This window comes from Rhipicephalus microplus, unplaced genomic scaffold (assembly GCF_043290135.1).
Source record: "Rhipicephalus microplus isolate Deutch F79 unplaced genomic scaffold, USDA_Rmic scaffold_215, whole genome shotgun sequence".
In the NCBI taxonomy this organism is placed as follows: Eukaryota; Metazoa; Arthropoda; class Arachnida; order Ixodida; family Ixodidae; genus Rhipicephalus; species Rhipicephalus microplus.
In genome coordinates this window covers 136652-161456 of record NW_027464786.1, presented here as the reverse complement: position 1 = coordinate 161456, position 24805 = coordinate 136652, and the positions used below count along the sequence as shown (strand labels likewise).

The following is a 24805-nucleotide window of genomic DNA, read 5'->3' as shown; positions in this document are numbered from 1 at the left end:
GTTTACGTTCTGCTTCCCGAACCTGCCTCTGCTCCGCGGTGGTGGCGCTGCCGCTGTAACTAGCGACGACGTTGACGTTGTTCCTGGCGTTCCGTAAACCGTTGCAAAGAGACAGGATGACGCAAACACCGCGAACGGGTGTTTTGTACTGCGCCGTTACAATTGCACCGTATACAGACGTACCCTCAAATAGAGAGGGAGAGAGAGTTATACGCAATGATTTGCTGCGCCGCACCTGTGTTGGAGAGAGCGATAGTAGAGAAGGAGAGTGCACACCTGCGTGACAAAGCAGAATCAGGGATAGTGGCGAATACGCAGTATGGGTGCGGACGTCGCAGAATGGATACTGCCCCGAGCACAAGATGCACTCGCATCTAAAAGACGTAAGCGAACTTTCTCCAATAATCTATGCCATGCCGTTTCGCGGTCCTCACTGTTTTGCCAGATTCGCTACCACGAGAACCAGAGCCGACAGCGTCGTGCCGCTCGACCAATGACGTCAAACGTGACGTTTATACGCAAATCAAGTGACTCTTCTGCACGTGACGGCGACTCGTAATACCACAATGGTACCGCTGTTGCGCTCTTCGGGTTACAAAAACGCGGCGGAACCAGACGACTTGCTGTCTGATATTGTGTTTCAATCGCTCAGTAATGTATCAATGGGTGCCTACTATGCATTCGGATAATGCTACACTTTCAAGTTTATGGGAACCTGACCAGGTACACGAATGCTATGCACAGACTATGGTCGGGGTTTGTTCACAAGCTCACAACATCGTCCATCTCTTGCGTTTTCGGCGGCGCATTGATTCGAACAGCTCGACGGCCTAACCACTGACACCTCCCATGCGCCACGCATCAAGGCCTCCCTTCTAAAGACTTCCTAGCCACTCCGATTCCAGAACACTCCCATCACGTGGCATTTTCCTGTAGTAACCGTATCCCCGAAAGTGAAGAATCGCGAAGAGTGCGCTGTTGCTTCGCACCACCCCCGCTCTGGCGAGCGCGTTGCTTGCGGGTGCATATTTTACGCTCCTCCGAGTGCTCTCTGTGAGTGGGCATACATAAAGTGCGCGGTCATTTTTCTCCGCGTCCGGTCCTTCCCTCGCTCTTATAGCGAAGGTTTCTGACAGCTCACAGAGACGCGCAAAGTTCGTGAATAATATGCGCCCTAATCGGCCCCCTCTTCTTCTTGCTGCTCTTTTATCGTTGTTTTCTTTCTGGCAGAATCTAATAACCGCGCGGCATCTTCGTGACGAAGACAAGTGTTTACCACGTGCAGAAGCGCTGCAACGCGTAAACCCTTAGACTCGCACAGCTTGGCTCCTATGTGTTTTCCCTTGACGTGTGAAGTCCACTCACGTGACTCATTTAAGAGGGGTCGCCCAGGTAAGCTTTGTATAAAGCCTGCAACTCAACGTATAGACTCAGAAAACTTTGTCTCTCCTTTTACACACGTGGTTCTCACGTGTATAACACTCCCTTTAGAGATGCACGTTGACTCTCTTTAAGAGAGTCGTGGGACGAACGACTCTCCTAAAGAGCGTCAACGTGCCTCTCTAAAGGGAGTGCAACACATATGTGATTCTCACATGTATAAAAGAGGAGATAGAGAGCTCTTTTTTATTTCAATTAGAATGCAAAATGAACGTAGAAGGGGAAGAGTACACTGTTTAGCTTATAATTAACTGCAAGTGCAAACAGTAGGACGCAAAGCATTTATCCTGTTATTATATAGCTAAGTCTAGTATAACCTTTTCGCTAAATTTTGACTACACTTTGAAAACTGTAACTCTTATTTTTACATGTGGTAATCACACGTATAACACCCCCTTTAGAGATCCTCGCTGACTCTCTTTAGGGGAGTAGTGGCATGCCCAACTGTCCAAAAGGGAGTCAGTGCTCGACTCTCCTAAGTAGAGTCAGCGACTCTTTAGGAAAGTTGTGCACAAACTTTTTTTCTTTTTTTTGAAAGTTGGGCGTGCCACTACCTCCTAAAGCGAGTATGTGTGCCTATTTAAAGTAAGTGCTACGCATGTGACTCGCACGTATCAAAGGAGGATCAAAGGACACCTTTCTTAGAGCCCCGTGGTGGTGGTCTAGTGGCTAAGGTACTCGGCTGCTGACCGCGGGATCGAATCCCGGCTGCTGCAACTGTAAGGCCCGTGTGCTCAGATTTCGGCTCACGTTAAAGAACCCCAGGTGGTCGAAATTTCGGGAGCCCTCCTCTACGGCGTCTCTCATAATCATATGGTGGTTTTGGGACGTAAACCCCACATATCATCGTCATCATCATCACCTCTCTTAGAGTAAAATAACTACAAATTTCAGAAAGATGTGCTTGCAATCTATGTTCTGACTACCAGAACAGCATGGCCGTACTCTTTCTTTCTTGCTAAACGCTGGTAAAGGTAAAAATAAGAATAAAGGTGAAGTCACTATTAATGTTTGCAATGTGCGTAACCCATAAATACTTCGAATCTAGTTTGGAAACCTTACTCTTCAATGTTTTAGGCCCGTGTGCTCAGATTTTGGTGCGCGTTAAAGAACACCAGGTGGTCTAAATTTGCGGAGCCCTCCACTACGGCGTCTCTCATAATCATATGGTGGTTTTGGGACGTTAAATCCCACATATCAATCAAGGCTTACTCTTCAATTCCGAATACAGAGTGAAACGATCTTTCAGCAGTGGTCTCTTAGCATGTTCATTTTTTTTTTCCATGTGCAGGTCTTCTTACGTGTTACAGTTCCTTATATTCACTTGTAAGGCGCTGCCGTCGCTTTCGGTCTAGAGAGCCTACCCCGCCGCGGTGGTCTTGTGGCTAAGGTACTCGGCTGCTGACCCGTAGGTCACGGGATCGAATCCCGACTTCGGAGGCTGCATTTCCGATGAAGGCGGAAATGCTGTAGGTCCGTGTGCTCAGATTTGGGCGCATGGTAAAGAACCCCAAGTGGTCGAAATTTCCGGACCCTTCCAGTACGGCGTCTCTCATAATCAAATGGCGGTTTTGGGACGTTAAACCCCACATATCATATCAAATCTAGAGTGCCTATGCATGACCGGCGAAATGACCAGTCGTGTGAGCTCTCTATTTTTCCATTCAACAGTGTAGCGGTGGAAAGGTACGCAGCGTTACAAAGAGAGTCCCCTCAGCCAGAAACTTTGTCTTTTGTAGGATCACCATAAATTGTATGGCACAAAGAATCGACGGGAGACAAAAAAAAAGATGAACACGCAACAAAGCGTTACAAATAGTGCTCCGTTGTGTGTGTGTCTTTCCTGTGTGCCGTTGATTCTTTGCGCCGTCTAATCTGCACTGATGCTATGTTAACACGCCCAATAATAAACACGCCCTGTAGGTTCTCGTTCTACGTAAAAGGAACTGTAGCTTTAACAACTTCAAACGATTGAATTTATAATGCACTACAGATTGCGAGATCACCTTGAAAAACTGCAGATATTCCCTCAAGCAAAACGAATCTCGTGGTCACAAATCTTGAGCGGACGCGTACGGCGCATGCAGGTCATGGGGGCGATTGTGTACACTGCGCTATGGTCATATTTTCAGGTGCAGCTTGCGTAAGTGAAGCGACTTCTATGAGTGACCTTGTTTTCTTCGCATTGCGCGGCCTTACGTACGTGGCCCGTAAGGGAGACGCGTATTTGACATACTTCACCTGTTGCCCCACGCAGTGTGCACCTTCATCTACAACAGTTCCGAGGTGTCCAACGGCACCTTCTCCACGCCCAACTACCCGGGCGTCTACCCGCGGGACACCGAGTGCCACTACCTCTTCTACGGCAAGAGCAACGAGAAGATATACATCGAGTTCGCCTACTTTGACGTCGAAGGCGTGCCCCCGTACGTATACACGCGCAACTGCATCGCATCCGCAGCAGAGTCTATAGTTACCTACAGCTCGCTCATCTTATAATCTGCAAGTGTTAGAAAAATTGAAGACAATAAATTACTATTGACCGAGCTTATAATGATAGATCCTACATTAATGGTTCTTACAGCGGTCGTTACCGCTTTGAAACGCTATGTACACAATTGCGTACACCACTTGTATTAATGACAGGACTCCTTCAGGAAAACTCGGTAATTGGCTAGTTGGTTAGACAAGATCGACTTTTATCACGCAAACTGTACAGAAAGGGGCTGAAGAGACCGACGAAAGACGTACAAAACACATCAGCGTGTGGTCTTACTATATATATCATGCTCATCTACGTATCAAGCAGTTAGTTTGCGCTGTTGTGTTTTCTGCATATTTCATCACTTTCTTCAGTACATTTTCAGGAGTTTGCGCAAGAAATGGCGAGTACGCGCTACGTAAAGCGGGTATGTGTCAGCTTCTAGTATACTTTTGTATAGTATAGCTTTGCTTAGTATAGTTAGTGTTGTATAATACACAAAAATGGTAAAAAAGGAAACAGGAAAGCTGAGGTGAAGGTCAACATGAGGAAAGAGAAAGGAGACGACAATATAAAAAAATTAAAAAGTATAAAAAATATATGTAGTAAGACGTAAAAAACTAAAAAAGAAAGGCAAAAAGAAATATCAACATTATTATGAACAAAATACCAAGAAATGACTAAATCTGCGTTCTTCAAGTGGTGGCGCTTTTTCTCTAGCTCTGCTGTTATCTCATATTTCACAGACATACAGCTGCCTGTGAAATATTTTTTTTTTCTTTTTTGTGCTTAGAATTGACATTGGGCTAAGAAAAGCAAGATGCGTGAAGCTTTTCATGAACCTCCCGCGTAATAAATTTGCCTTCATTTACATTGATTTTGAAGTGTATGGTTCCGTACATGTTGTCACTCCGCTGAAAGCACTAGATTATTTCAACGTTCTGCTTTCCACGAGCCGTAAATATATTATAATTTTTTTATTGAAATGGTCATAACTAAAAACCGACTTGCACTACATGTCAAGTCTGAAATTTGATTCTCTTTATGCAAAACAGGGCGAGGATGACTTTAAGGTAAATAAATTGTTATTACAATTTATTAAGGAGAAAGTTCAATTACAAACAAACTAATGTATAAAGGCATTATTTTTATTAAATTAGGAGTATTGATTTGACGCATTCACCAAGATTTCTTCACAGCTAGAGTCTGAAAGGGTTAGCTGTTTTTGTTTTAGCAGTCTTTCGATTTTGTAGGGTCCGCAGACACAAAGCTTCAAAATATATATATATACGAAGGAAGGACCCCTCCCGAAACTGTTGGGAAACAAATATATTTCTCCATGTTGAGAACGCTTCCGTTGTGCCATATGCCATACCTTCACCAAGACGAACGGGCCAATTGAATTAATACTACCAGTATATATATATGCAATGCTCCTTAGAACAACCGCTATTTTTACGCTGTGCATTTTTTGTCCAACTACGTTAGGCTTGAACTAGTTTTAAGACCTCATATTGTCGCAAAGATGAAATTTACAGTGTACATTAGTAAAGAGGCACGCTATATTCAGCTTCACCAACTGTAAACGTTCGGCGCAGGGCTACCCAGGATTTTTTTGAGGGGAGGGGAGTGCTGCAGAACGACTAATTTGTCAATTGGTGGTCGCTGTGAATACGTGTAAATATTTTAGTATACCTTGAAATGTTAATACGAAAACATCGTGCTGTAGGGGGTTCATATTCCCTTCCTCGCTCCTCTACTTACGGCCTCCTGGTTCTGCGTGCGTTTGACACGGTATTTTTTTCATCCCACAGCTTTCTGAGCGCAGCTAACTTCCAATAAATCGACTCAGTTATTCATAATATTGTAGACGCCTGCTCAACGAAGAAAGGGTTGAGAGAAGAAATCAGAATTAGACATGCCCTGCCTAAGTAATTTTTGATCTCTCACAAGGACTTTTATGGAGCTCAAATTCAGTAGATTGGCGTGTCATACTTCAAGGGTTGACATCATGTGCTAGACATGAATGATGGGCAGGCACGAAGAAATCTGTATCAAAAAAGCACAGCTGAGAAGCCCGAGCGCAGAGCAGTTCCTGCGCGCGGCGCGCGGCTCTTTCAGTACTATTCGACTGCAGCGCCGCCACTGCGGGCAACGCGGAAGGCATCAGACGGCGACGCGCGGTCACGTGACTCAACACTTCTAGCACACTCTAGTATGATTGAGGAAAATATTAAGAAGTGTAAGATAGAATGCATTTGGTTGAAGAAAATTCTTAGTCCAAGCCCCAAACACAAAATATATTTCTTGGGTCCGCCAGAACTCATCCAACCAGAACACATCAGTCTGGGTCGGCGTTCCCACCAGGACATATCACAGTGGTTCGGCATTATTACAGGGACACACCACACTGGTTCGACTTTCACACCACAACACATTCCACCAAGACACAACAGAGTGGGTCGTTGTTCCAGAACTCATCCAACCAAAACATACCACATCAGTGTAATCTTCCCACAAGAACACACCAGTCTGGGTCGGCGTTCCCACCAGGACACATCACAGTGGTTCGGCGTTATTACCAGGACACACCACACTGGTTCAACTTTCACACCAGAACACATTCCACCAAGACACACCAGAGTGGGTCGGTGTTCCCACCAGAATACAGCACACCAGGCTTGTGTATTCACCAATACACATCAGCGTGTTCTGGTGTATACACCAGATCAGACCAGAGCACACAAGACACACTTGGGTTTTTCAACTGGGGTGGATCTTATGTTGGCCGTAATGCGAGCGCCTCCCATACAGAGCACAACTTCAGCGCCTTCTTTAGAAGAGCAGAAATGACGAATGCGTCATCGCAGGTGCCTCTCGGACACGGCGAGCGACTACGTGGAGTTCTCCAACTTCCGCACGGTGGACCGCAAGATCCCGCGCCACTGCGGCAACCTGCGACCGACAAAAATTGAGTCCGACGCCGACTTCTTCCGCGTCTCGTTCAAGTCCAACGACAAGTTCGACGGCACCGGATTCGAGGCCTTCTACCAGTTCAGAAACAACCCCGGTGCGTATCTCTTACCTTTATTTTTATTGCTATAACAATTTTATAGGCACTCTATGCGGGTCTTTTGACTTCGCCGTCATGTTCCGTATAAATTCCCAATTGATAGCATTCCCCTGTGCATTTCATGTTCAACTCGTGGGTGAAAGTGCGAGAGGGGGGGGGGCGATAAACATGGCTGAAGCAGAGATAAGACGTGCTTATCCATCTCCGCCGCACGGAGAGATCACGTGACATCACCCAGCGTGCAAGACCTGCCAACGATGGCTGCTCTAACAAAGAGTAAATGACCCACCCGTCTCGAAAGAGCGCGAAGGTATGTGAAGGCGTGTGTCACTCGAGCAGCATCTGTGAGCTTTTGATTCTGAGGGCCGGGTCTCGATCACTAGAGCACGCCCTATCTCGGCAGCCATCACCAGACGGTTTATATATCCTTCTGCGAGCTGCGCTGTTAATGCAAAGAGACTGTGTGAAAACCACCATTTTCCCTGTAGAAGAAGAAGAACAAAACTTTATTAGCGAAAAAGACTTTGTTGCCACTAAAACAGTGGCAGCGCCACGTGGTCGGGCCCCTATTACAAGACACCGCTGGCTCTCGCCATCCTTTCAGCTTTCCTGACCAGGCTCCGCTGGTCCTCAAGGTCTGGACTGGACAGCATTGCCACCTACATCTCCCTGCTGTTGTTCTCTTCGTGTTCTTCGGTGTGTGCCGTACATTCCCACGTGCTGTGGTAGAGCGTCGGTGTGCTTCCATACCGCGGGCATATGTCTTTGTATGATGTTGGGTAGTACGTATGCAATCTGTGGATGTTAATGTATGTGTATGTTTGGAGTCGGCGTAACATCGATGGCCGAAAGGTTCTTGTGTGGTACTGGGTGATGTATCCGCGAATTTCTGTAGTATTGCAGGATCGCTTTGTAACTGGGATCGATGGGTGTCGGGTCCTCCACGGGGTCACCATCGGCAGCTCGGTAATTAGTGAAACCTCGAGCCACCCCATCTGCATAGAGGTTCCCCGTGACATCCTCGTGTCCCGGGGCCCAAGTGATTGTCTGGGTATAGAGTATGTCTAGCGGTCTGCTACTTTATGTCAGTATCCGGTGTCCCTTGGCGCCGATTTTCCCTTTCTTATAATTTCTACATGCAGCCTAGAATCTGTGGTGACAGTCAGCGCAGTGTTGCGCTCCATGACTTCCCTTATAGCTAAGGCAATGGCAATCTTATCTGCTTGTATGACAGTTGCTTGGGAAACCGAAGCACAGGCTATGATCTTGCCGCTTCTGTTTACCACAACTACTGCCATATTTTTTTGCATTGGCCCAGTATGGCGAAGCATCCGTGAATCTCGAAATATTCGGGAACCTTGTTGTTTTGTCGATGTATGCCGCTCGAGCTTTTCTCCACCCTGCATGTAATGTCGGATCCATGTTTTGTGGTATTGGCGATACCCCATACAAATCTCTGATCTGGCATGGTAGTAGTGCCTTGGTCCTTTAGTGTGTGTGCATACACCTTTCAAGGCCGACTCTATGAAGAAGAGCTCTGCCTGCTGGAGTTTGCGCCAATCGTGTCCTCTGCGCTCTAGTTTGGGGCTCAGACAGCTCATCAAAGGCGCTGTGGAGGCCGTGGGATAGAAGCTTTTCATTAGAAGTGTTACACGGTAACCTCAATGCTGTCTTATATGCCATCCTTATAATTTAATCAACCTCATCTTGTTCCTCCCTATTCAGGGCATGATAAGGGAGCGTGTACATTACTCTGCTGATTACCAGGCTTTTCACGAGTCTGAGGGTGTCATGCTCCCCCATCCCTCTCCGATTATGGGCCACATGGGCTATTATCCAATTAATCTGTTGCGTTGTTTTTCTTATTGCGTTTGAAGAGTGGAGACAGCTGTTGTTCGATCGTAGCCACATTCCCAGCACTCTATATGTTGACCGCTCTGGAATAACCGTCCCCTGAAGCCGGATCTCGAGTGCGAGTCCGGGATCTTCTCTTTGTTTCTTGTCTTTTGTGAGGCGAATCAGTTCCGACTTCTCCGGCGACCACTGTAATCCCCTTTCGTTTGTATATGGTTCTATTTATCGGCTGTCGATCGGAGATTTTCCTCCATTTCGCCCATGTTGCCCTTTGTTATCTTTATTGCTATATCATCCGCATATGGATAATGTTGAGTGTCGGGAATTTCTTGGAGCTTTTTAGCCAGTCCAATCATGGCTATGTTGAAGAGCGTTTGTGAAATGACTGATCCTTGTGGTTTGCTTCTGATCGGAGGATGAATGACGTTGGATTCATCGTATTCTACTTTGATGACAGCTGTTCTTTCGTTCAGGAAGCTTCGAACGTACTGATACGTCCTAATACCACAGTTAGTCTCGACTAAGCCGTCCAGTATCCCTTTGTGGCTTACGTTGTCAAAGGCTCCTTTTATGTCAATGGCCATGACAATGTGTTTTCCTGGTTTGGGGACGTTGGTTAAAACTCCCCCTTTTAAAAGCAGGAGAATATTATGTTGAAAGATACGGCCTGAAGCCAAACATGGTGTCAGGCATGAGGTTATTTTCTTCAAGATTACGTTGTAGTGGAATGTTAACTATTCTTTCGAACGCATTTCCTAGACATGATGTGAGAGGTATGAGCGAAAATTTCCCAAAGCCAATTTCTTCCCTGGTTTTGGGATCATGATAATAACAGCGTGTTTCTATTGATGTGGTATCGTTTCTTTAACACAATGATCATTTATGAAGCTCGTAAGGGCTGTGATAGATTCATCGTTCATGTTTCTGATCATGGCATTTGGTATTTGATCCGCCCTGCCACTGTGTTCCGCTTTGTACAGGCGATTGCTTCTCGCACTTCTGCTTCCGTGAAGAGCTCATCCATTCTTGGGTGTGGGTGGCCATTGTAGTCAATTTGGTACAGAGGTGTTGAGACTTTGTCACCGAAGCATTTGGTATAGACTGCATGGAGAAGTTGGTCTTCAGTGCCTGGTACGAGTGTAACAATCTCTTCAAGTTTTTCTGGCTTTCGCATCGTGTTTTTAGATCATTGATCTAAGGATGCTCCACGCTTTCGCTCTTCCTAGTGTTCCCTGTAATTTACCACAGAAGCGTTCCCAGTGTGTTGTTGCAAGTTGATTAGCGTATTCTTCCGCCTCTTGTGTTATGTTTTTTATTTTAATTTTGAGCTTTCGGTTGCGTTTTTGCCGTTTCCATCACTTTGTCAACCTTCTTCGTGCATCCCACAAATGTAGTAGGCGAGGGTTGACTTCAGGTGTTTTCTCCGTCCTGGTGACACTTTTGGTGTGTTACGCCATCCTCATGTATGGAGTGGTACGGCATCCTCATGTGTTCCATCCAGAGCAGCCAGAGCGGCATCATCGGCGCGTTCATTTCCTATGATGCCACAGTGACTTAGAAGCCACTGAAACCTCACGTGGTGCCCTTTCATGTGTGTTGTGTGAATAAGATTACAAATTTCATATACGAGCTGTTTGTACGGCCCGCGACGCAGTGCTGTTTTCGCTGCCCTGATAGTGGTCATTCTTTTTCGGCGTTACAGATCCTTTCACAGTCCGACAAGTCTCCGCTGTGCAGAACAAGCAAAATGGTAAGTAACAGAGAACATCTGCCAATTGGTCGGGTTATATCATGTTCGAGTACTTGCACCTTATTTTAGTAACGCAGTCGGAGAGTTAATCACAGAGCTGGAAACTATTCTAATTTGACATTACACTACTGCTTGACAGATGTTTTGTTTTTATGCTTATCCTGAGCATCAGGTCAAGAGTGATTCCACGTAAGATCGATGGCTGGTCAACCTCCTATTTTTTTTAAACTTTATACATTGTTGCCGGGTCAGTGGAAAGAAGAGATCCGAACTAGTCTCGCTGTAAATTGTTTAGAGGCACAGTAAATCAATAATGATGGAGAGTTGGAGTGCCATCCTTACGTGTTCTGCTGCTTTTTTTCAAATTTGGCGATGAAAACACAAATGTTTTTAAACCTACCAGTCTCAAACTCATTTGACTACATATAGGCTTACTGGCGCTTACGTTCATTACATTTCGTTTGCCAACGTAGTGTGCATTTGTTTGAAAAATTCTCAAATTTGATCTAAAAACGTTTTTTTGCCAAGTTTTCAGGTTTTCATTTCACAAAGCACCTATGGCAGAGCGGTGAAAATTCCGCAATTTCTTCAACATGCCTATTTACAAAACTGCAAAAGCTTTTACTAATAGCACTTCTTAATAAGAAGATATATTCGGGCTAACTTCAAGAAGAGAGCATGCAAGGGAAACTTGTGATGATTAAAAACCCTTTTTATATTTTATATTTTCCCCACTTATTCTACTGTACATCGGCTTTCACAATCAATAAAAACATGTTGCATTAAATGGTTTAGCTTGCAGTAACGGCCCGTCAAAAATTACCTTGCGCAAGGACTGGTGAAGTCTATTTGCTATGGTGTTGAGACTCTTATATATTTCTTTTTTCAATATAGTAGACGCCGATTATGTTATGTGATTGAGTTACAGTGGCTATCGTTTGAGAAAAGTCACTGTCAAAACGAAGAGAATGTCCAGTCGTGGCCAATATGAGTTGCATGCATCACGCTGGCTGAGCTCAAAATGGCGCCCACGCTGCAAATCAGCACCTACGTAGAAAAAAAAGGTAACTTAAATTCTCCCTTAGCAGTTCTTTCTGAACAAATTTAACGTTTGTTGGTGTCATTGTTCAGGCTTGGGGTCACTTTACCCACAGCCAGCGTGCGGCAACTCATGTGTATACATTTTTTATCAAAAAATAACGTCAGAGGAAACGTAAACGTTAAAAAAATTGTTTCACACTTTTCACCAATGTTTTAATCAGAAAAGCAATAAGATTTGAGGAAAAGCGCTCTCTAATTATCAATAATTAGGTATCTAGATGAACAGTGAGGTGCACATCGCGAATAGCGTAATGCAATCAGTCCCTTTATCTTTGTCGGTCGATGTTCGTCTTCCAGCCCTTTTTGTTGCGTTTTTTTTGCGTTTTCTTTATTTCAGTAAGTGGCTGAGCCTGACCAGATTATGCACTGTTTACAAACCAGATTATCAAATAGAAGCAAAGATGCAGTAATTTTTATCGTATTAAGAGGTGCAGACCTTAAGTATAATGAGCGGCATGTAGCAGGAACCCCTGACGCTGTTTGTGTTTATAATGCAAACACTCCCTGACAAGGTTACCGCTCTCATCGCTGGTTACCGCTCTCAACGCAGTAGCCCCACTGTACACGCAACTCTGCTTCGGAAAGGGCGCTTTCCTCATCGTATCGACCCTTTTGCAAACTAGATTGAATGGGTGTCTATTGCAAACACTTCTTTTAAGGGAGTACTGGTTGATTCCGACAGTCCGTTTTGTCTGTTCTACTTCTTCTGGCTCGTGGTAGGAAGAACTGGAATTTCGCATTTATTCAATGCCCACACTTTGCTGAAGTTTTCGTAAAATATAAAAATGAAGTGTTATTTTTGAAGGCAGCAGTCGCATTGCACTTCTACTTCAATATCATTTGCTTGGCAGAGTTGTAGTCAGATTTTTTTTTATTTAGTGCACACACGCGCCTAAATTGCCTGTTTATTAGTATGCTAACGGGACCGATGGATCCCCTGTTCGTGTCAGTAGTCTGCTGTAGCAGTTACACAAGAACGAACCTTAAAAACAATAACAAGGTTTCACCGTATTGTGTACAAGCATCATACAATTTACCGCAAATACGGAGCTTTAGTACATGTTAATTTTGGTGCTCAATGAAATTTCAAAGCTCTGCCGAACGACAATGCAAAGAAGGCGGCTGCACGACAACATGCGGCATACTTCGTTCTTTTTCGTTTTTTTTTTTTCGCAGGTTGATTCTCGCGTGCGCGAGTCACACACGAGAAAATGTATTGCATCAATCAGTTTGTTGATTCAAATGCTTCATCACGTCACTGTATTTCTCTAAAAGACTTTATATGTGCCTGCATGTATAATTATAATCCGCGTTACGAATTTCCCCGTGTTCTCTCTCTTTTCAGTGCACAGATCTTCGCCCGCAACCGCCCTGCTGTCTCTGGTTCTGCTGTGGCTTCTGGCAGCCGATCACTGAGGCGATCCAGGCGGGCCTCTCTCTTTCCGCTTTACTCAAAAAGCCGCTCACTCGTCGAGTTCAAGTCATACCCTCATCTCTCTACGTTCTCGATGTGTTCTCACGGTCACCGAAAAAGTGTAAACGAAGCAACAAAAAAAAACAAAGAAAGCACAAAGGCATCGACATACTTCACAACTCGCGCCTCACCGCACCTCCGTTGGTGCTCAGAGCTCGACTGTCTTCGTACGCAGAAGAGGACGAAGATTGTGCTGTGTGTGTTTGTGTGTGAGTGTATGTGTGTGTGTTCGACGTACCCGCTGTGGAAAACGACGCTACAATTCAACGCGCACAGACTGTCGGTCATGAACTTCACGCCGATTTCACTCTACCCTCTCGACGTCTCCCTCACCTCGCCTGCAACGTGAACTTCAAATTCTTCTTCTCCTCCTATCAGTGCTTCTCCACTTATTATTCATGTGCGGCCGGCACGAAGGGCCTCTTGAAGCTAGACGTCGTTTTTTTTTTTCACTGTTATGTGAGCGCTCGTTTGTGTGCGCTTGTGTACAGTGCTCGTGTGTGCGTGTGCAGCAGATCATTGGACCGCGCCCCTTCCTCACGAAGAAACAAAGAACTGCCACTGAAGAACCTCGATGAAGACGTTCGCAGCACGTCTTCAAGGTGGCTGGAGGGGACTCAATGGTGGAAACATGGGGAAGTCGTGAGAAACAAAACTGAACAATACGAATGATGGTGCGTCATCCTGTGTACTATCTCTATCTCTCTATCTCGAAGAGCGAAATGAAAGCAGCGTTATGTAGGCGCGGCCACCGCGACGTATTACACTGTTCCCGAAACGAGGACAGTGACCCCTTTCCGGGACATGTCACTTACCCGACATCCCGTTCGAGCGTGCGTTGTTGTTTTCCTTTTCGCTTTTGTTGCTTCATTTTGTCACTTAGAATCTCCCCGACACTCGAAATGAAGAAGAAATGGGCTTGGACGGGGTATGTTGCGAGAAGCTGGGATAACCGCTGTTTGTTAAAGAACTGGATTGTAAATGGAGGAAAGCGCGCCAGGGGAAGTCCGAAAGTTCGGTGGGTAGGTGGGATTTAAAAGCTTGCGTGAGTAAAGTGGCCGCAAGATGCACAGGACCGGATAACCGCTGTTTTTTTTTTTATGGTTCCTTTTTATGGTTCCACTACGCAAACGCCGTCCCCTAGTGGGAAAATTTTGAAACGTTGCGGTAGCGTCTCCGGACATCTTCAAGTCACTGAGGCTGTTGTTCTGGCCGTACCACTTGTTCCAGATCACCCGCTACGCTTTGCCTCCCGGCAATGGCAGCAGATGGCAGCACAGAAAAGGGAAAAACGCGGATCGAAGAAACGAGGTAGCGGACACTGCCCTGCGTCGGGTCAGGCTGACGATAATAACGCTGATAGTGGAGATGATGATTAGGCACGACATGATAAGAGGCCGTTCTTCAAAATATGAACGATGTTGTCTTGGAAAGGGGCCGCTTGCCCTTGCCCAGTCCACAATGAAAATCGAGCGAAGGGTGGCATGTTTTCGAGTGCGTATCGCTGGTGTTGATAAAGATTTTGGTCTGCTTCCCGTTCGTGTCTGGCTACAGAATCTCATAAAGTCGTTCACGTGCTTGACACTAAAACAATGTGTTCATATAAATGTGTTGCGCACGCGGTGGTAGTTGAAATACTTTCTTTTCGTATGAGAACTATCTCCATGTGTGAGCAGGCCGAGACGGCAAAGAAAATTGGTTCTGGTTTCCCAGTCAGAAAAAAAAATGTACTAAGATTGGACCCGACACCAAGGCCCAATAACGGTGGTCGTTGTGCTATATGGACTAACACTGGTGAATGGCAACGCGAGGATGAGTCTGTCTAAATGCTCGTAGCACAGGAATTCCATATAAACTTACATTGATCGTTTAGTGTTCTTGTTCTAAAAGAAGTTGGCGCTCTCTTTGTTGCTAATCTCGAGTCTAAACTTGTGATTGCGATAGCACTTATATAAGCACTCTAGGCGCTATTTCACCGTGGCTGTCGGCGTGAGGTCCCGTTAAAGTGCAAAAGCTACAACATGAAACCGATCACCGTATACTCTATATGCGAGCTTTCGTTTATTTTTTCCTACGATTCCACTCTTGCGCTACGCTCCTTGTAGCTCAGAGAACTAAGATCACGCGCATGGGAGCATGGTAGCGTTTTCTCGAATAGAATCTATCGGGCGTGCAGTTTTGAAGAAGAAATGTGAGCGTATATCAAGTTTATTGTTATAAGTTGTTGAATTTGCAGCAGTAACTTAATCATATTGTCGTTACACTGACATGCTCCAAATTCCGACTTCGCTACCCTCTGTGACTACCGGACTTGGGTAGCGGTGATATAAAAAACAAAGAAATTCCGGGTATTAAAAATTGATTTGCAGTTTCCCTGCTACACGGTGCACAAGTGGTGGGACCATGACTTCTGCACTGAAAACAGCGTAGTAATGTTTTTTGTTGTTTTTGGCGACACTGTAAGGTATAACGTCTGCACTTTTTTTTAGTGTGCACTTGGATATTCAGCAATAATACTGCCTCACGTCACGCTCGGCCAGTGTCCTTACTTGGTTGCTGTAGTGAAACGACCGCGCCGAAAAGGTGTTGATCATCACCAGTTTGAATGCTATGCAGTAAGCTCATTGCTATTATTTAACGCTTCCTTTTGTGGAGACAACTCTCAGCTTTGCTTGCTAGCTTGTTTCTGCATCCTGATGAGTATTCGGAAAAGTTGGAGCGCAAAAATAAACATACACCTTGGTCGAGAAACACCAGATAAGTGCGCCTTTTTTTTAAACTTTCCCAATTTTCACCATCTCGCCCAAGATCAGGTTTGGTTAAACGATCTTTTCACATGGTTTTCATTTCATGTAGAACATTCACCATCTTTCAGACAGGCGCAGAACTGATATTCCACTGTTCTCGTTCTGCGGTTTGTGCTCAACACTCTCCTTGTTTTGTTTAAAAAGATGGTTCTTCGTTGTTTTTTTTTCGTTTTTTCTAATAGGAGTTATACTGACATTTCTTAGTCTTGCTTTACAAGTAAGTATATCGCCAATTTCACATATTTTTTCACTTCCCTTTTTCTTCACATTGTAATTCTTATCAAAATCCGGCTTGTGAATTCACACGCTAAAGATAAACACACACGCATTCACACGCTCCGTAGATAAAGTGGCTATTAAAACTATTCGGTACGATTCCATGTTGTGGTGCACTGATAAAGTTATTTCCAGGCGACGGTATATATTGCGTTTTTTTCTCTTCTACCTTTGAAGTAACAAACAGTGACACATGCAAAGTTTAAAGCTATAAACAAACAAACCTCATCTTGTGGACTTGCCTGTTTACAGGCAAGTCCACAAGATGAGGTTTGTTTGTATTGCTACAAAGAAGCACGCTTTAGTGTCTATGCAACACAGCCAACTTTACATATCTATACCAGTTTTTTTTTGGGGGGGGAGGGGGCAAGACAATTGCATTAGCTGATTTGCCTCCTTTAAAACGTTAACTTTATTGCTGTTTTCCCAAAGTAAGCTAACGAATATTTTACACTCGCCTGTGGTAAACATTTTCGCAAGGTTTCTCGTTCACCTGGATCATTTATTGTATTTTTCCAGAGCCACAAAAGACCTCGGACGGTGGCGCCTTTAACAAACAAGGTCAGAACGCATGCTTAATTTTTTATACTTTTCTACAGCTGGCGCTGGTTTTCCTGCGTCGATCAAAGAGGCGCTTACTTCAAAGGAAGAGCTCAAAGCCGTGCGGTGCATTTCCTCTGGTTAGGCGTTTGGTTAAACGGCACAGTCAAGGGTAACGGAGGCTTGAGAAAGTCAAAACTCACCGTGGCTTAGTTCTCTTGTAAGTTTTGAAAAGTTATGTTGAACATTAATGAGCAGGAACACGAGACTAACGACTGTATGAGCGTACTGGCTCTGCTTTTACAACTGCTGTTATATTTAATATTGTTGCGAAACAATCAGTATCTGTACAGTCGTAAGTAAGCCCAACAATAACGCTACGACGCGATACCTGGTCTACATTGACTGATGCCAGCCGCGAAGCGCTGTTGTAGAGACAGTACCTCGGCATGCTCGGATAGTGTGTCGGCATGAAAGGGTGACATCTCAGCAACGAAACCCAAGCTACGCGGCGCTAGCATCAACCAAATGATTTCAGGACACGCTGTGGAGCGTTCGTGTTAAGCTTGCTGATGACTCCTGGTTCAACATTTTTTTTTAGACTTCACGGAATTGGGCAGTGAACTCAAGGTCGAAGTGTCCGACTTTTTTCACAGCAGGCTCTTGTTTCACATGAGCCTTGTCTGCGTTATGGGGCAGTTGCACTCTAAAATTTAGTTCTTGATGGATCGCATGCACTATGAGCAGGCGAGCGATGGCCAGCATTTTAGACAATCGCAACGTCCTGTGTTACACGGCGCATTGCGATCGCCACAGACACTCTTTTAAAGTGGCATAGCTTTCATTATTGGCTGCGCTACACACAAGCGGACAGAGGTAAAAATACAGAACACGCGCGCAAGCTCGCAACTGCTCGCCTTTTAGAGCCTGTGTGAAGTAGGAACCGAGAGCTACAACATCTGGTCAGGAACTGTTTATTGTTTCCCGAAAACGTGAGCACGCGCGCAAGGTGACGCAAAAAGGAAAAAGGGAGAAAAGGCGCGTGGTTCGAGTTGTCCTCTGTCTTCCCCGCGCCGCCCGACAATAGTTTTTATTTTGTTTCTTAGCGATGCCGGAGGCGCCTACATCGGGGCGCGACGTAAAAGGATGCGCTACAAACTGTAAACGAAGAAAGACAACTCTATCTTCATTACCACAGAAGAACTCTGCAGCGGTGTACTCGAATAGCTGCGAAAAAGTAAGACACATACCGGTTAAACAAATCTGTCATGTAAACACAAACACATCAACAGCCTGTATCAATCTCGAAGTTTACGTCACACATTTCTGAGGAGAGTTCTACTCGTGCTCCACAAGAGACCGAATTCCTTGTCTGACATCGAGATAGATTCCTGATTCACGCAATTATTTCTCGTATTTCTACAACAGAAGGCTCCAATGAATCCCAGCTTTAGTTTTTGCCTATCTGGTGAAGGAAGGTTTGTGTCTGCTAAGTCAACGGTGTCCATTTTTTGTCCGTGTATGTGCTGCGGAGCTTGCCATAAATAAGTATGAACTGACACAACTGTTTCAAAAAGTTTTATAATATTATTACTATTAATATTATTAGTAGTAGTAGTATGCTGTCAAAGTTTTGCCTAATTTGTGATAATGACTCGTTCCGCTAAATATTTTTTGTTCACCACCGCAAGTAGCGTGTTTGTCGGTATGAAACAATGATAGACCAGTCTTTATCACTTCTTGAATTCGTCTGTTTCTCGAGCAACTTTTTATTTTGTTTTAACATTCCTTAATGCACTGATTGCTCCGACTCAACAGAAGTTTATCGCTCAGTAGAACTGGTGCGATGTCAGCTGTTTCGTTTCATTTTTGCTTGAACGAACAAGCAAGCTTGAAATCGTGCATTTACGAAGACAGCGCCATCCGTCGAAGATAGATGGAGCGATCGATTGCTCTGGTTTCGACCAGCGTTCACGTGTGGCACTCCAGTATCGCGAGCAGTGTTTCTCCCCGTTCGTCAATGCTCCTCCAGCTCCTGTGCGGCGGTTGATTTTAAATCGTGCCATTTTCGCTCCCCTGAATGAAAATGTTATCCCTCATCAGGCACGTAATAACACCACGATGTGTCAATGGATGCAAACTGCTGAACGTATCCAGTCACCATCAGACTGACTCTGCCAGAACCTTTTTTTTTTAAGTGCAGAGCACTTCAGAAAGGCAAGCCTTCGTCTCCACTCTTAGCCACAACCGGAAAAGCAGACTGGCACCATTTTGGAGTGGTCCAGTAGGTGTATGAACACGTAAAGCGTTGGAGCGTTTTTTCTGTGGTTATAAAAGGGAAAAGAAAAGAAAAGTGAGCCCCGTAACTATCTGCATCTGGTGCGACACCTCGACAGTAGCTCACAAGGGATGGGGGTGAGGAGGGATTAAAAGGGTAGAATTATAAGGTAAATAGAGAGAGAGGCTCAGCCACAGGGAGCGACGGAAGTAAAGAGAAGATAGGAAAGATGAACACGGTCACAGGAGTCTGAGGACGTGGCACCACTGGTGAGAGTTCTTGGCGGTAACAGGAGGTGGCGTAGGACCAGCCCAGTCGGCCAGAGCTGCACTGTCGTCGGAGATCGCGAGGGCACAACCGGTCGGCACGGAATCCAGCGAGCGAGTCGTGGTGCTCGTTGTGCAGTCTTCTTGCTGTATCCCAAGTGCAGAAAGTAATACAAGAGAGAGAGAGAGAGAAACGAGAAAAGAGGAAGGCAGGGAGGTTAACCAGATGCTAGTATCCGGTATGCTACCCTACACTGGGGTTGGGGAATAGGGGGTTGAAAGAGAAAGGGAGAGTTAAAAAAAATAAATAAGGAAATACAAGTAATACAAGACTGTGCAACTGCCAATGAGGTGAAATTGAAACTTCTTTCATAAACCGAGAGCAATCGGGTGTAAAGATCAATAATTCGTCGCCAGTGCTGAAGAACAGGACGATGCACCACAATGAAGTGAAATTCATCATCGTAGATATTGCTGTCCTGTTGTTTCGCTTCAGTGTTGATACGGATGTGCTGCTGACAATGCAGCAGACGAGAAATTTATTCTTCACCGAAGGAGGCAGATGAATTGACAGGCGCAGCGGAAAAAGCTATGTCAATCAAAAAACATGGGAAATCGCCATAATACTTCTAAAATGTGCTTGCGGAGCCACCATGGATGCCAATTGGTAGCGGCTCTCGGGGGTTACCCGAAAGGCACGAGTTGGATCCCCACCGCTGCGGTCGCATCTATTCGTAGAAGGACTTGAAATGCTATAGATTCGTTCGCCGTTTTAGTTCGGCGCACGTTAAAGAACCCCCGGGGCTCAAAATTACACAATCTCCTCCTCCATGGAGTCTCATAGCCTGAGTCACTTCGAAATGTTCAACACTATAAAGCAACCAACCGTCTCTTGCAGTATATCTTGTAATTATCTTCTCGAAGATGATGAAGAAAACTGCAGGAGACAGACATTATGATAGTCGGTAACAAGGTCACGTTGGCTAAGACAACGATCATGAGTTTCCCGGCTTCGACTTCGATGCACGCGCCGTCCAGCGTAGCTCTCCAGGGACGTAGCCACGAAGCGAAACACCAGCCCCCCCCCCCCCCCCACACACACACTTCCCAAATAATTTTCCGCCTTCGCATATAGGGCAAAACAATTTTCAAAGAAGTGCCCCTTTCGAAATCAAGGTGCTCCCCCCTGCACCTGGAAAATATTCTGACTACGCTCCTGGTTCGCTCCATCTGTTCTTCCGCTTCGCCTCGTGTTTTATTATTCAACGTGGTCGCGCGCTCGACGACTTAAACACGTCACCGTACCCCCGTCAAGAGCCGCTTTCCATTTCATGACATGCGGTGAAAGCCAGCCCGCAAAAAGTGACGCTGTTTGCGTGGCGTTTCCTATCTTTCACACATTGGCGAGTCACTCGTTGCATTTATGAATAAAAGAACCGACGTCCTATATGTCATAGGGCTCTGAATATATACTATGCAAGGGTATACGCGCATGTCGTGGGTTACCTCATGTCGCCTTATGCACTCCTAACGGTCGCGCCAATAGGAGAAACCGCAGCGCGTACCCCTTTTGAGCTATAGTTGTGTTCATTGCTGGCGAGGGTAATGGGTTTGCAGCGCCCTATCCCATTTGCCTTTCTCAGGGTTAACGTCAAACTTCTAAGAGTAGTTTGCGCCTATAGAGACACGCAGAAGCATGCACGCAAGCATGGAAGCACGCACCGGCTAGTGCCAAACAAGAGCTGAATCGATGGGAATATACGGCCCCGTGCGTTGAGTATACCCCAAGGAACGTTTCTTCTTCCTTGCAACGCCGCATCTCATTTGTATGCCAACAGCCCCGTTGTCGCGGCAGGCCAAGACCTCGTTCGAAGCCGGCCGCACAATACTTTGGGCAAGAACGGCCGATCATCGGACAATAACAAAGGGGCCAACGCAAAGCAAGCAGAGCAAGCCGCTCGAGTGATGTGTGTGCGTATGCAAAACTATTGGGAAGACTGAACAGCGGGGCAAAGAGTGGCCGGGGTGGGGGGGAGGGGGCAAGGAGTGACAGGCCTAGAGTTCTACAGGGTGCGACAACTTAATCTGCATATTCAATGCGTTCGATGCAGCGAGTTCGGTCGAAGCACAGGACGAAAAAAGACATCTGCGTGTCTTCTTGGGTTGACAGTGTGCCCGTGCAGTTAGGGAATTTTTTTCGTCTTTCTTTATCGTCGTTCTTCCGGAACTCTGCCGGAAGTCCTGGCAGAGTGCTTGGCGATCGAAGCGTTCTGTGTACATAAGGAGCAACAGCATAGACGAAAACAAAAGAAGAAAACAATGGAGAGGCGGGACTGCGGCGAGGACACATTGATCTAAAAGAAGCAGCTAATTGTATGTACGGAAAGTTTATTGACAGAATGTCTTTCTTGATGGAGCCAGTACAAGCGAACAAAAGAAGGGAGCAAGATAGGAAGAAAGTTCCGTCCGCAAGTTGTAACTCTGAGCATGTGCATAACTTCGCCCTTAGCCGTCCTCTCCGCAATGGCTAGAGAAGTTCGCTGTGTGAACAGAGACACGTTAAATACGTGCAAAGAACGTCAAGGCTAATTTTCGTTTTCTTCTTTGCTTCACAGCTACTCAGCAGTTCTGCCAACGTTAACGCATTGTAGACCTTCTTTGAGCGTTTAGTTCGTATAGGAGTCTTTCAAACAAACAGCGTGTGAATTCTTCGCATGCTTTCGTAACGACCGTGGCGAACATGCCATCAGTGTGGTCGGGGAAGTGGGCAGCTGCTGCCCGTTTCGTGGTGGACACAGTCCAGCCACAAGTGATCACCACCATCACCATTAACACAGTCATCAGTCTCACTGCCCTCAATGCGCTGTGAAGCCCTGTCCTATTGACCAATAAACACAATACGGCGCTTGTAGCGGCCACGTTATCCCTGCAAAGATTATTCTTATCTACCCACTTATCACTTGGCGTTTGACTCGCGTGCTTGGGTTCTCTTGGAATCCAGTCCGTCACTTCTAATGGGCAGCGGTTATCAATGATTGACCAGTGTTTAACTACAAATGCCTTGCTTATGAGTATTTATCCAGAGTTTCTGCGCAAAGACGTCCTTAACACTAATTTGTTTCCTGACCCATTCTTACCACCTCTTGTCCGTCGAGATCACACCTCTCATTTCCTTTTCCCGTGGCTTGCTGCGTCATCCTTGAATAATGCTAAACCCTCTACGTAAGCTTCCAGGTTTCTTTACCGTAAGCACCGGTAACATGCAGCTAAGATGTCGCCAGCAGCCATTATGCTTGGTGACAAAACAGGTATACAGATTGCTTAATGAGCGTGAGCTTTGACGTAACAACTATCATTACTGTTACGCACGCACGCGCGCACACAAACGCACTCACGCATGCGTGGACTCACACACACGTGCGCAATGCCAGAAACACACACGTGTGCTTCAAACTGTCAGATGAAGGAACCATCTGAGAATAAGCTTCTTGTAAGCTCTGAGGGTAATAAATAAATAAATAAGAGACATTTAGTCAGTTTTCATTCTGAAGCGACAGGGCATGCAAACACGTACACCAGAAAAAAAAATGTCATGACACTACAAACACCCACTAATTATTGAACACACGCAAGAAAAGAAAAGGCACTAAGGCTTACCTGCGAATGGCCGTGCAACATGCCAACCTATCGATTCGGCACGCCTAGGGCTCTACGTGAAAGATAACTGTTAAGGCATCTGGTTTTATCTTCGCGCAAGTTAATCCGTGGTTGGCTTATCTGTACGATATACAACGTCTCAATCATGGAAGTATTTCTTCATTCCCACGTAAATACAAAGCTGCGCATTCATGAAATTTTGGTGTTCACTTACATTATCTATAGAGATATTAAAAGGTGAGCTTCTATTTAGCAATGTTATAATAGTGTCTTGCATAAAGACTTGCTAAATATTAACTTGCATAAAGATGAAATCAAATGCCTTAACAGTTCTATTTCGCGTAGACCCCCACGCGTGGCGGATTGATAGGTTCACCTATTTCATAAGCACGCGTGGATAAGTTTTCGTTCCTGTTTTTTTTTTTTCCTGCGACTCTTCAGTTGTTAGCCAGCGTTTTTTTTGGTGTCGCAACTTTTCAAGTAGACCCTAGTGCTCGTTAAACGTCAGTTGTGGTGGCCCTGCTGGCTACACAAGTTTATTGATTTGATTGATTTGTGAGATTTGACGTCCCAAGAACAACCATATGATTATGAGAGACGCCGTAGTGTAGGGCTCCGGAAATTTCGACCACCTGGTGTTCTTTACCATGCACCTAAATCTGAGCACACGGGCCTACAACATTTCCACCTCCATCAGAAATCAAGCCGCCACCGCCGGGATTCGAACCCACAACCTGCGGGACAGCAGTCGAGAACCTTAGCCACTAGACCACCACGGCGGGGCTTGTGACCGTCTTTGCTCGCATTGTCTGTCTAAAACCATTTGAGGAGGTACGAAAAACGAGGATTGCATTGCAGAAAAAAAACATTCTGTACTGTTACATGCAAAACCCAAGGTATGATTATGATGCCGTGGTACGCCGGAAATCACTTGGTGGAGGACACTGAAAGTTCCCATTACCTGAGTTTATTAATGTGCACCTAAATCTAACTACACGGGTCCCTAGCATTGTCGCTCCATCAAAGTGCGGGAACCGCAAGTGGGATCAAACCTCCCTTTCTCGGATTTCGGTGGATTCCGGTGGTTTCGGTGAGCTTTCGGATCACCGAAACCGCCACCGCAATGCCGCAGCTTCTTGACGGCCCTATTTAGAGCAATTATCCTTTGATATATTTCTATTAGCACATGTCTGAAGAGTACATGTATTATATGTGCACATGTATAGATACGCACTGGTTCGTTTTTTTTTCTTGTCAAGATCGCACACGCGAGCATGGGCAGTTATTTTTTTTTCGTGGACAATGCACACTTTCAGTGTTATGGCGAATGCTCATCTACAAGTGAACTGAGGTGGGGCCTAACGATTCATTTTAGGTGCAGTGACTGAACCATGACCCGGAGTTATTCAAACTTATGATGCCCTACACTTTCACAATCAAGCTGACACCCCATCGCGGTGGTCTAGTGGCTAAGGTACTCAGATGCTGACCTGCATGCAAGTCGCGGGATCAAATCCCGGTCACGGTGGCTGGATTTTCGATGGAGGCGTAAATGCTCCAGGCCTGTGTGCTCAGATTTGGACGCACGTTAAGGAACCCCAGGTGATTGAAATCATCTGAGCCCTCCTCTACGACGTCTCTCGTAATCATATGGTGGCTTTGGGACGTTAAACCTCACATATCAATCAACAATCAAGCTCACGACAGAGTTGGGCTGGTTCAAATTGTAGTGTTGCCCTTCGGGATATTCGCCTGAAGGCATGCGATCGCAATCAAGCAGCCAATTAAGGTCGCGAAAGATAAATCT

At 45.6% G+C, this 24805-nt stretch overlaps 1 protein-coding gene across 1 annotated transcript in view; it reads left to right on the top strand.

Moving 5' to 3' along the window:
* The window catches only part of LOC119185129 (suppressor of lurcher protein 1), a 73398-nt gene extending 59958 nt beyond the window's left edge, over window positions 1-13440 (top strand). The window contains exons 4-7 of the mRNA XM_075885634.1: window positions 3698-3866; window positions 6793-6992; window positions 10552-10599; window positions 13046-13440. Coding sequence (XP_075741749.1) covers window positions 3698-3866; window positions 6793-6992; window positions 10552-10599; window positions 13046-13116 — 488 coding nt within the window. The 3' untranslated portion in view covers window positions 13117-13440. The remainder of the gene's footprint in view (window positions 1-3697; window positions 3867-6792; window positions 6993-10551; window positions 10600-13045) is intronic.
* The last annotated feature ends 11365 nt before the right edge of the window (window positions 13441-24805 follow it).